The sequence below is a fragment of the Penaeus monodon genome, chromosome 35, assembly GCF_015228065.2.
Source record: "Penaeus monodon isolate SGIC_2016 chromosome 35, NSTDA_Pmon_1, whole genome shotgun sequence".
NCBI lineage: Eukaryota > Metazoa > Arthropoda > Malacostraca > Decapoda > Penaeidae > Penaeus > Penaeus monodon.
In genome coordinates, this window is record NC_051420.1 from 2,588,034 (window position 1) to 2,600,994 (window position 12,961).

A 12,961-nucleotide genomic window follows, 5' to 3' on the forward strand; every position below is an offset into this window, starting at 1 on the left:
TAACCTTAGTACATATTTAATTTATAGATCAAGATATGAATCATACAAATGATAGCTTAAAGTGACAAATAAAGCATTTATCTCATGGCAAAAGTTGATTTATTGGGCATATGTTGGTTATAATTATTCATACCTTTACCACTACAGAATCTCCGATTTTCCTAACATTTTTAAAATGCGTCCTTTCCCGTTGAGTCCTCGGTTGAAAAGTAGCTGAGCATTAGTGGGTTGAATATGGAAAGGGATGCCTTTGAAACAAATTGTAGGCTCCTAACAGATAAATCCGCAATGCTACAATGGCTACTTATACACTGGGATTGTTGGTATGCACTTAAATTGATGACGGTTTGACCTCGTTTGACTTTATCATACTCACAATTTGTAGTTACTATAGAATCATTGAAGACAAAGAATGAGTTCAGTGAGTACTGTAGCCAACGAGTCCAGTCATGCTAATTTATTTCTCCTACCCCTGAACCAGTGGCTGTGAAATTGGGAACCACACCCAACTTCAACACTCCAGGAGAGTTATTTGAGTCCGTGTTTTTCAAGATCAAATAATACAACTTACATGTACTTTCGTCAATTTTAGGAGGGGGGTGTAAGGTGAGCCTACTCAGCCCACGGACTATATATTATATGTATATATATGCACAGATATGGATGTGTACATATATGTATACGTGTATATATACATATATGTGTGTATCTATATGTTGTATATATGCACATATATATGTGCATATATGTATACATGTACACATACATATATTTTTGTATATGTATATTTATGGGTATACATATATAGGTATACATATCTGGCCTTACACCTAGTGCAAGGCCAGATGTCATCTGTGAAAGAGGAGCCCGGAATAATCCTGTGAGGCAGGAGAGGCTTAGGAAACAAAGAAACAAAGGGGATCCCGTTCACTCATCGTGAGAGTTAGAAAAAATGGAAGCGCCCCCCCCCCCCCAAAAAAAAAAAAAAAAAAAAAAAAAAAAAAAAAAAAAAAAAATATATATATATATATATATATATATATATATATATATATATATATATATATATATATATATATATATATATATAGAGAGAGAGAGAGAGAGAGAGAGAGAGAGAGAGACACACTGACATATTTACTGGTTAGAATAGGTTAGGTTAAGTTGGGTTGGGTTAGGTTAGGTTAGGTCCTTTTCATACATGAAATGAACAGATAATAGTGGTAAGCGGAGATACAAGAACAGTAGTAGAAATAGAAGCAGAAGCAGTAGTAGTAGTTGTTGTAGAGTAAAAGTACGAAAGAGTAATAAGGCAAAACACAGGTAAGATCAAGCAAAAGTAGCAAAAATAGTAAAATCAGAAATAAACAATTCTAAAGCAGGAGGGCAGGTAAGCAGTAGTTAAGAAAAGTACTAAAACCATGACTGGAATCGTAAAATAATTATATGTTATAAGACTGAGTAAAAGCAAAAGTAAAATCGAGTATGGAGAACTATAACACGTGAACAGTAGTTAAAACAGTACTAAAACTTGACTGAAATCGAAAAGGAAAAATATTCAATAAAAGCTGAGAGACTAAGAGCAGAAATAAAAGCAATAAAAGCAGAGGTGAATGAGATAAAATACAGAAACAGAACATGTAAAAACGATATATATTATAAAATAATTTGCATTAGTTAAAACATCACAAAAACTCAATGAAATCTTCGTTAAAAAGAGATAACAAATATAAAATGAACTTAGCAGTGACTATAATACGTCCTTAAAAAGAAGAAGAAAAAAAAATGGTGTAAATTTTGACAACAGAGAATCTATTCAATGCTGTTATACTAAAAAAAAAAAAAAAAAAAAAAAAAAAAAAAAAAAAAAAATATATATATATATATATATATATATATATATATATATATATATATATATATATAAACACAAACACAAACACAGTAACGTGTACACAAAGATGAAAAGGGACACAGCCACATTAGAAAATGAAACTAAACAGTAACGTTTCGAACTCTTCACGAGTTCCTCTTCAGACGAATAAACCGAAATGGATACCTTTCATTTTCATTTTCTACTGTGGCTGTTTCCCTTTTCATATATATATATATATATATATATATATATATATATATATATATATATATTTTTAACACATACATACATACATATATATATATATATATATATAATATATATATATATATATATATATATATATATATATATATATATATATATATATATATATATATATATATATATGCGTGTGGGTAACCAATGCCCTATTGATTAAAATACTCATACGTTTAGCCCAAATACAATCTAGGCAAGCAACGAAAATGGGCTGAAACAACCTTAGGTGTTGTTTCAGCAGAGAGGAGGGTATGTGTCCAATTGGCACTGTTAATTGTCATGGGTCGCGGGATGTCATAGATTCGTGACATCACAGAAAACGAACCATTTTCCACATAGATATACAGTAAAATACAATCAAAACTAAATACGTGATAAACGCATTAGACAATAAAACACACTTAAAAACAAGGTAAAACACCATAAGAATAAAAAATACGAAAAACCACGTATATCAATAAAATCAAAATAAAACACGGGACAAGAAAGATTCAAGTAAATACAATACAAAGCAATTATATAAAACGGTAAAAAAGTATTTAAAACTTGGCAGAAAATTTTAATTCATGTCACCGACACCGGGAAATGCTACAACGAAAGACTTATTAAAATAAATAAATAAATAACTGTATTAAATAAGAGCAGAACCGATATGAAATTACAAAAGACAGTAAATTAAGATACTCGAAAGGGAGGACAATAGAAAATGGGCATCGGGGTAACTAAAGTAGCCCCGCGTAGGGGAAAACGTGGCAATAGACAATAGACTATATAATTACTTATATAGAAACATGGTGCCATACAAAGTCTAATGCGAGTGCAACTGGAGTATGTATCCCAGATCACACACACACACACACACACACATATGTGTATCTCTCTCTCTCTCTCTCTCTCTCTCTCTCTCTCTCTCTCTCTCTCTCTCTCTCTCTCTCTCTATATATATATATATATATATATATATATATATATATATATATATATATATATATATATATATATATGTGTGTGTGTGTGTGTGTGTGTGTGTGTGTGTGTGTGTGTGTGTGTGTGTGTGTGTGTGTGTGTAGAGAGAGAGAGAGACTGCACACACACACACATGCACGCACACACACACACACACACATGCACGCACACACACACACACACAAACACACACACACACAGACACACCCGCACACACACACCCGCACACACACACACACACACACACACACACACATATATATATATATATATATATATATATATATATGTATGTATGTATGTATATATATATGTGTAAATATATATATGTGTATATATATATATGTGTATATATGTTTTTTTTTTTTTTTTTTTTTTTTTTTTTTTTTTTTTTTAACGGTAGGGTCATGTTTGAGCCGCCGTGGTCACAGCATGATAATTGTAGTTTTCATGTTGTGATGCTCTTGGAGTGAGTACGTGGTAGGGTCCCCAGTTCCTTTCCACGGAGAGTGCCGATGTTACCTTTTAGGTAATCATTCTCTCTATTTTATCCGGGCTTGGGACCAGCAATGACTTGGGCTGGCTTGGCCATTCAGTGGCTAGGTAGGCAATCGAGGTGAAGTTCTTTGCCCAAGGGAACAACGCGCCGGCCGGTGACTCGAACCCTCCTTCACTCGTCCCTGCACTGTTTATACGATCTGTCTGCTTTCCTGTCCGCTGCGCTTCCATCGTCATAACTATACGACGTAGCACGACGTTCCCTTTTATATTAATTGATAATAGTAACATTAATAAGGACAATAACAACAACAATAATAGTAGAAGTAATAATATAATAATGATAATAATAATAATAACAACAGGCTTTATTTGCTGTCGGGCGTACGAGAATCCATCGGGTCAAAGTGTCTTACCGTGTGAATAAAACTAACCGACTCACACACGGAGCGTTCGCGGTACAAAAGATGCAAGAACTCACAATAAAAACACCTCCATGTTCGAAATATGTAACACCCGCAACCGTCTCCAGTGCCTGTCCCTTCACTGGCTTAATTATAGCACACGGGTCTTTTTTTATATGCTTTAAACGTGTGGTCACTTTGGATTTCACCCCTTTTTCTTCACAAAGTTAATAGCCACAATATGCAAAACTACGGCAAAATAAGGGAAACTGTCCTTGTGCTCCATGCTTCTGCGTTTTTTCCAGGTTATCAACTGGAACAAGTGAAGCATACGTGAGTTTGAATTTCACTCGTGGTGATATGACTATAAGTAAAAGAAAAAAAATAAATACCAACTTCTTTCTGTGGACAGCATGACTATTTGGAGTATATTATCTGGGGGGAGGATTGTCAAAAAGATTCTTGAATGTTGTTTTCCAAAAATAGCTTAACAAGAAATTGGGCAAGTGCAGTTGCATGGTGAAGGTCAGTTATTTCCAGAAGGTAGAATTCTGCAGGTCATGGGTTTTACAGGGATGGGCATAATGTAGGAATGGCTCTGAGGTACCATTGTTACAGTGGATGCATTTTCTTTTGACTCGTTCTGCTATCTCTCAATTGCATCTGTATCCAAGCCTGAATCGGTGTATGATTACTGCTTTTTCTCTAGGTAGAGTTTGATATGGGTGGAGATTCATATGAGGTGACAGCCTTTTACCGTTTTGCTGAAGGAGAGTACCTACTAACCCAGATCATGCTAGGTTTCTGTGGCTGTGGTGAGGATGTTTCGTTGGGGTGATATTTTTGAGTTGGCTGCAGCCAAGAGGAATGCATGCGTTTATTCTGTCAACGTGGGTTGCTTCGGAGACTGCACGGTCTGCTTCTTCGTTTCCGAAGATGACACTATGGCTTGGTATCCAATTAAACATGACAGAGGAGTTGCAGGAATGGAGCTGTTTGATTTTGGAAAGGATTGTCGTTATTAAGGCGAGGTTTATTTAGGGCTTAGATTACTGTAGAGAATCGGTGTAAACATTAGTTTCTTTGTGAGGGGTAGAGTCTGTACGGTGGATCATCTGTCAGATAATCGCCATGCAGATGTGGAACAGTGGAAGGCGACACTTGAGTGCCAATTGTTTGTGTCAATGGGCACTCTAGTGCAATGGGCAGTTTTGATTTTGTTTATATCAGAGGCAATTTTGTTGAGGGTGCTTTGGTCACAGAGTGAGTTCTTTTAAGGTAGTTTGAGGATGTTTATTTCGAATAGAGGAGGAAATCAAGGAGGATTAGGGCTGTTCTGGGGATGGAGTTTGGATTCTTTTCTGTGAGCAAGTTAGTGTCTGACTCCTGGCTGTTTGCTAGCAGAGACAATATGAGAATGCCATCCCCAACGGAGGTTGGTGTTTTCAGGTCTTGAAAGCAGTATTTAGATTTGAGATTTGAAATTTAGTGGCTTGGGTGAAGAGAGCCCCTTTAGTTATGTAAGAAGTTGCAATTTGTTTTGGATTGCTTCTAATTTTGCTACTAGGTTGGGAGTTAGGTCAGTGAGAGATAAGGCTGTAAAATCTATTTTAGATCATATGATCTGGGTGTAAAAAGTTTAGAGAATCCTGAAGCCAGCTCCAATTTTGGTTGAGGTTAGCCTTTTCATGGTGTAAATTCTGGGTTGTATGCGTTTCTTCAGGTGGGGTAATTGGTCTTTTTGGTGGCAGCATTCTGGAAAGATTTTGCATTGTCTGTTGTGAGGTCTAGAAGGACTAGTGTGTATTGCAAAGGATTTGGTGGGATTGATTTTGAGATTGAGGGAGTTGCATCAGCTGGTTATTAATGAAGTCAAGAGTATGTTGGGTATGTAAAATTTGAGATCCTATAGTTATAAGTTGAAGGTCGTCGGTGTAGCTGTACAGGTATGGAAAGGAAATGTTACAATTTTCTTTATGAAGAGATTGAAGAGTATGGGACTGAAGATTCCGCCTTGTGGGGTGCCTTTTTCGAAGGCTAAGGATCGGGAATGGTGATCTTGGTGAGGAAATCAGAGGTCCATGCAAGCAGTTTTCCTTTGATACCTTTGTCAGCAAGAATTGATGTGATGATCACTAGGTCTGCAAGTTCAAAGGCCTTTTCGAGGTCCAGAAGGACGAGTGTGGCAGTACCGTGGTCAAGGATGGATCTGAAGGAAGCCATGTTATCAGAAGTACCTGCATTTTTTCTGAAGGTGAAGATCTTTTGTGGAGTTCTGGGATTTTGTTGTGTGAGGATTATTCTCTCCATGGTTTTGCCTATACAGCTGAGGAGAGAGATTGGTCTGTATGCTTTTGGATCGGAGTACTTGGGAACTGGCTGGACAGGGTACATTTCCATGCTAAAGGAAATTTTCCAGTATTGAGGGATGCATTAAAAAGCTGGAGAACAATATGAGTACATTCTTGTCCAGTGTGAGATAGCATGTACGAGATCCGATCTTCTCCTGGTGCTTATCTTTTTTGCTGTTTTCTTAAGCTTGGTGAAGTTCAGAGAGCGTTATGTAGTGGTCGGCATCATTGGACGCTTTGATGGCATTTTCAATGATGTGGAGTGGAAAAGTTCTGTTGAGAGCAAGTTTATCTATTGTGTTTTGTGGTAGGCTGGTGGAAGAGGAGCATTCAGCATATTGTTGAATGAGGTTGTCAGCTTTGCTTTGGAGGTCAGGGGGCACTGGTGTTTTGGGGGAGTGGAGGGTGCCTGTAGCCTTGTGAAGGTGAGTTTAGATCTCTTTATGCTTGGTGTGGGTGTTTAAGGATTCACACCAGGTTAACCAGTTTTGGTTTCTTATTTCAAGAAGTTCTTTCTTCACTAATCTTAGAGTGTATCTGTACGAGGTGAGATTGGTGTCGGAGGGGAATTTGATCTTGTTCTATGCGGTGATGTGAATGCTGTGGTGAAGTGCAGCAACTCAATCATTATAGTACTAGTGATCAGTGTATTGTTTTGAGGCTTGGTGAGCAGAATGACATTACTATCAGCTTCGTTTAGAGCTTTAGAGAAGTCGGCTTCAAGGGTGTTTGTGTCGGTGGTTGTTGGTGTGTAGGAGAAGGCCCAGGTTTCCATTTGCTCACGAAAAAGTGTCTAGTCTGCTTGGTGAGTTTTCCATCTTGGTTGGTGAGGTGGAGAAGTCGTCCTGGAAATGTGAAGGGTGGTGAGAAGGTGGTGTGATCAATGCTGAGATGAGGGTTTAAGGAAGAGTTAGCTCTGTTCATGAACAAGTCTTGCACACCAACTCTGATGTACATAGCAAGATTTTTTGTTAAGTAACGATAGGTGGAGAATGCTGATGATGCAGTCAGCGATGTGGGCGCTGGTGATGTTTGCTGAATGGGGACGAGGGGATATAGGGTCATTGCAAAATGGGTAGTGAGTACTGAAGTCACCTCTGGGGAATATGGTTCTGTCTTCTGCTAACAAAGAGATTTCTCCTAGGTCGAGGATGGCATTTTTGGGGGGAGGTCGGTAAATCTTGTAAGCGTCAATGGTTTCTTTTTGAAGGTGGACTGTAATTGCTAGGCTTTCAATGCTTGTACTCAAGTTAGAGGGTTGAGTGATAAGAGTGCTTGGTATTTAATTTTTAACAAGTATGATAAGGCCTCTTGTGCCTCCTCTGGCGTACGGTGTATGATACACTTGATATTTTGAGAATTTGATATGGTCTCTATCATGGAATTTTTCTTGTAGAATACATTGTCGATGTCTTCTCTGTATAAGGCATCCTTAGGAAAAGTAGGTAGGTGTGAAACCCAAATATGTTCCATTGAATGATTTTGTGTCTTGTATATCCATTATCGGTTTGTGTTGGTTTCAGGTTAAAAGCTGGTTTTAATAGAAGGGATTTCAATTCTCTGTGCGGACCTTTCAGAGGAACTTTCCGAACAGGTACTTCTGTATGAGATATTTTCAATGTCTGGATATTTCTTTTTCTTTAAGGTTAAGGGTTCTTCTAGAAATTCAATGGCATCTTCTTCTGAGAATGAGAAGGAACTGGAAGGTGATGGGAAATTAGGAGAGGAGGAAGACTAGTGACAATAGATGTCACCTTATTTATTAGTTGGACCAAACTGACATTTGGTTGGCTTGTTTCATGATGTTTTCCAGGGAAGAGGAAAGACCTTGTAGTTGTTGGAAGGGAGGTTTCCTTTGGATGTGGGATACCTGTGTAGAGGGGGATACCTTTGGGGTTGAGTTGGTAACTACTCGTGAGTAGAGTTTGGCAGGTTGTCTACTGATGGCCACTCTGGTTTATGGGTCGATGGGTTGCTGGGCAGGTTTGGGGCAGTGGGGAGGTGGTGCGTGCTAGCTGCAATTAGAGCATGGACTGTGTTGGGTAGACTGATCTGTCTTTTTGGGCATTTTAGATTCTAGGCATGTTTTTTTTTCAGTTTGGGCATTTGGGTGTAACTGCTAATCCTTCCTTGAGTTTGTCCAGGCAAATTTGTGTATCGTGGAGCATACACTGCAGTGGGGGTTTGAGCAGCATTGGTCTTTGTGTTGTCCAAATCTTTGACATGTGAAGTATCTAAGGGTTCAAGGATGTAAGCTCTGGTTTTGAAAGAGCATAGGTTTCCAACTGCTCTATCATTGGGGATATCTCCTTTGATGTTTAAGAAAGTTTAATGGGTCTCAGTTTTGATAGTGCGCGATACTACTCTTTTTTGCAGATACATACAACATTGGGGAGTTTCTCGAGAGCATCAGTTAGGAATTCATGTGGGTATCCGATAAGGATGGTTTTCTTGGTTGCTTCTTCCGGGCCAAGATACTCAAGAGCAACTGTCTTGTTGTAGATTAGTGTATGTGTAGAGAGGAGAAACCTTACAGAGGCTTCATTCTTGGGGTAGATGATAATGGAGATACCCAGCGTGACCTTGGTGGCCACGACAAGCTCAGGGAATTCTCTTTCCAGAAATACTAGGGCACTGTACGCTGTTTGGAAATCAGTGTTGTTTCTGAGGGAGAACTTCATCTTAGCAAAGTCTTGGTAGTTGAAAGTGGGAGTGGGAGAGTCGTCAAATTGTTCATTTTCAACCATCTCTTCAGGGATGTCAGAGGTGGCTAGGGGCGTTGACTTTGGCCTTCTTGGGAGGAGCAGCATCTTGGGTCTTGCAGGGGGAGTTGGAGGCTTCCTCCAAGCCCGAAGCAGAAGAGGAGCCTGAAGGCTTCTTGCGTTTATTTTTAGCCTTGGCCATAACCAGCTAAAAGAGCCCTTACCTAATTTCTGGGTTAATGAGCCTACAAGCAAGGGCCTACCCCCAGAAATTCCTAACCCTAGTAACCTGTTAACCCTTCTCACCAGATTAAAGCGATCCTTCTAAGACTCCCCCTCGTGGCACTGCCCTTGGGGTTCACCTTCACCGGTGATGTGACTCACAACCAAAGACAAGCAACCAAGAGGGCCAAAAGAAATCTCTTTGAGCCAAAGGGCTCTTGCAAAAAGGTAGCAAGACAGCGGCGACGTCTCACGTTTTCAAGCAGAAAAGAAGGCGGAGCAACCATGCAACAGCTCATGCCTGGATTGAAGAGGTGCTGGATGACAGCTCATGGTTCATCAGAAGAAGGGAGCAAGGGAACGAGAGCGGTAGCTGGAGTTTCCAGCATGAGGGTGCTCTGGACAGTTACCCATAGAGAGCACCAACTAGGGCGCAGAAAGCAGCGAAGAGGAGGGTAGACGGCGTCTCTAGCCTCGAACGGTGCAGGATAGTTTCCCTGGTCGGATCCTGGTCAGGAGGGTGTTCCTCACAGGTACGTGCGTGCTTGAGCCTCAGTATTCAATCCCTGGGCATGTTTGGGCTGGCGCGGAGGCTCTTTCCGCAGTTGAAACACTAGTCTGGCAGGGCGGACGGAGATGGAACGGGGCCCGTGCGTAAAGGAAGCTAGTTGAACCGCTCCTTAAGAAATATTATGATTATAATAGTAACTGAGATTTGAGTAGCTTACAATTGATGCCACTTCAAATGATAGAATTATGGGCTTATAACTTAATTGTTATAAAATCACCTATTTTACTACATTTCCTGACAAAGTTACGTGACTTGACTTCCACATTCCTACGAGCTATATCATTATTGTTAAAGTTATTTTTCATATGGGATGAATTTGACCTTTATAATGGTAAACGATAACACAATAATGATAATGATAATAATAAACGATGACAATAACAGTGCCAATGATAATAGCAATTGCAATAACACTGACAGTGACAGTGATGATAATGATTATGATAAAAATAGTACATTCATATTGTGCTCATTCATTAATTACATTGACTATTTATGTTATATTTCGTAAGCAGATATCGATACCTGGTTCTAAGAAGAAAAAAATTCATATTTATATTTATTCTATTACTAAAGTGATGATAACTATAATGTAGTAATAACTATAATAATTATGATAATGGTTATAAAAATAATAAAAATTAAGAAATATGATGATAAATATAATAGTAATTATCATACTGATTATAACGTTAATGATAATAATAATAGTTATAGTAATAATAAAGTTAATGATAATGATAATAATAACAATAATAACGATGATAATAATAATAGTAATGATATTAGTAATAATATCAACTACTACAATGATAATAGTAATAGTAGTAGTAGTAGTAATGATAATAATAATAATAGTAATAATAATGATAATAATAATAATAATAATAATAGTAGTAGTAGTAAAAAAAAAAAAATATATATATCATTATTAATATTATTATTGTTTTTATTATTATTATTATTATTATTATTATTATTATTATTATTATTATTATTATTATTATTATTATTATGATTATGATTATGATGATGAGGATGATGATGATGATGATGATGATGATGATGATGATGATGATAATTGTTATTATTATTATTAATTATAATAATAATGATAACAATTATCATAATAATAATGATAATGATAATAACAATTACAATGAGGACAATAATCATGATAATAGTCACAATAATAAGAATATTGATGATGTTAATAACAATTAGGGCAGCAGCAGCAGCAGCAACAACAACAACAACAACAACAACAACAACAACAACAACAACAACAACAATAATAATAATAATAATAATAATAATAATAATAATAAATAGATAATAATAATAATAATAATGATAATAATAATAACAAAAGCAACAACAGCAACAATCGCATGATGATGAAGGAGTGATAATAACAATAAGTATAAGAACTATAATAAGAATATAAATTATTGGGAAGATGATATTAATGATAACGTTGACGATGACACTGATATTGGCAACAGTGATAATTATAAGGATGACACTCATGATGATAATGATAATAAAATCAATAACAGGAAGAACAGGTGTAGCACTTATGAAATAACAAAAATTGTTGTTGTACAATCGATAGTTGTAGATATTTTTGCGCCCGTATTCCCTTCTTTATCTCTGTCTGAATTCTGACTTCGACTTTGACTCTAAAAAATTAATAACATTTCCATAAGCCAAGGAACACACAAGAGCCTACCATAAAAAACAAACAATTTTGATATCATACCGTAATTACTCTTTGGAAATATCGAAATAATATATCTGTGTTTATTTCTTGGTATATATTTTTCCTCAGTTCGAACGCATGTAAATACAGCTGATCTGTGCGCTCACATGTTTACGTCGGTGCATCAGCGTGAGAGTTTGGGAGAGGAAGTGTACACTATGGTATAGTCTAGAAAAAAACTCGGTAAAAGAGGAAAAAAGGAAGAGAACTTGGGAGTATAGATAGTAAGAAACTCTCCGTAAAAGAAGAAAGAAGAACGTGAGAATTCAGATGTGAGTACTCATTGTAGATATGAGCAAACTAGATATGATTTGTTTTTCTGATTAAAAATGCTCATACTAGCAAATGGTCCCAAGACTACCGCATGAACCGTACTGTGAAGATTCCCTCATATTCTCCCACACAGTTCTATTGATGTGCTATATGCCCTTACCTCCTCTGGAAGCTAATAATTTGGGGCATAGGGGTAGTCTGCACAATATATTTCCCATTTGGGTCTTTGGTGTTTCTTACCGAGAGCGACACACCCTCTAAGTCTCAAAACCGAAAATCCAAAAAATATTAAACTAGACTTTCCTACCTTCTATTTATTACCTAGACAGGAGGGCAAGCCCCTTTTATTAGCACTTTGTGTCAAAGTACAGAAAATGCAACATTAAAAACTCTGGCTGTGTGAGGGTGTTGTGGACTTAGTCTTTGAGAAGTGATATGCAACAAATATTTTTGTTATTTCGTGGTAATTTTGAAGTCGCTGCAGTTATACATGTGTTCTTAATTACCCTGTTTCTCATGCTCTATAAGATGGCAATGTCCATTTTCCTCTAATTGTATTGCTCTTGGTTAATATTACTGAGAGACTAAGTTCCCATCCAAGTTTACCTTGCAAGGACCAAAACAAACGTGATGTGTAAGAAATCACAGAATCAGGTAGCTTTCTGATTCTGTGTATAGTATTCATATTTACCACACATTTCTCTAGTACCTTTCATGCGCTCCCCTGATATAGGGGCCAAGATGGTCGCTAATGGGGGGGGAGGGTTCTGCAGTATAAATTGGATATATTTGGATAGAAGAGAGAGAGAGAGGAATCCATCGATATCAAAATTCTTGCAATCAGTTATGCAAAGGTATTTTGAAAAATCACTTGTATTTATCCTAGGGTGTGAAGACCTACCAGTACTGTAATCATGTTCTTTGATGTGCAGCCCTTTAGAATATTTGTTCTTATTTCTGTGTTAGCCACCTCATTAATGACATCAACTTTTGGATGTTGTGATTGGTGTAACCAGTTATGATATATTCCCTTCTTTGAAATTTATGGTTATAATTTTTGTTTACAGATCTGTAT

At 37.1% G+C, this 12,961-nt stretch overlaps 2 protein-coding genes across 3 annotated transcripts in view; one reads left to right on the forward strand and one right to left on the reverse strand.

The window, feature by feature from the left end:
- Positions 1 to 6,042: 6,042 nt before the first annotated feature.
- Positions 6,043 to 6,405, reverse strand: LOC119595019. The gene has a single exon (XM_037944148.1). It carries the CDS (start codon positions 6,403 to 6,405, stop codon positions 6,043 to 6,045), a length of 363 nt encoding a protein of 120 aa, XP_037800076.1.
- A 5,290-nt stretch (positions 6,406 to 11,695) lies between these two features.
- Positions 11,696 to 12,961, forward strand: part of LOC119594977 (ESF1 homolog) — a 15,393-nt gene continuing 14,127 nt past the window's right edge. Inside the window, exons 1-2 of one of the 2 annotated variants that reach the window (XM_037944113.1) lie at positions 11,696 to 11,885; positions 12,954 to 12,961. The exon at positions 12,954 to 12,961 is cut by the window's right edge and continues 81 nt beyond it. The gene's annotated coding sequence lies outside the window, so the exon portion shown is untranslated. The remainder of the gene's footprint in view (positions 11,886 to 12,953) is intronic. The other variant, XM_037944114.1, reaches the window with a different exon arrangement.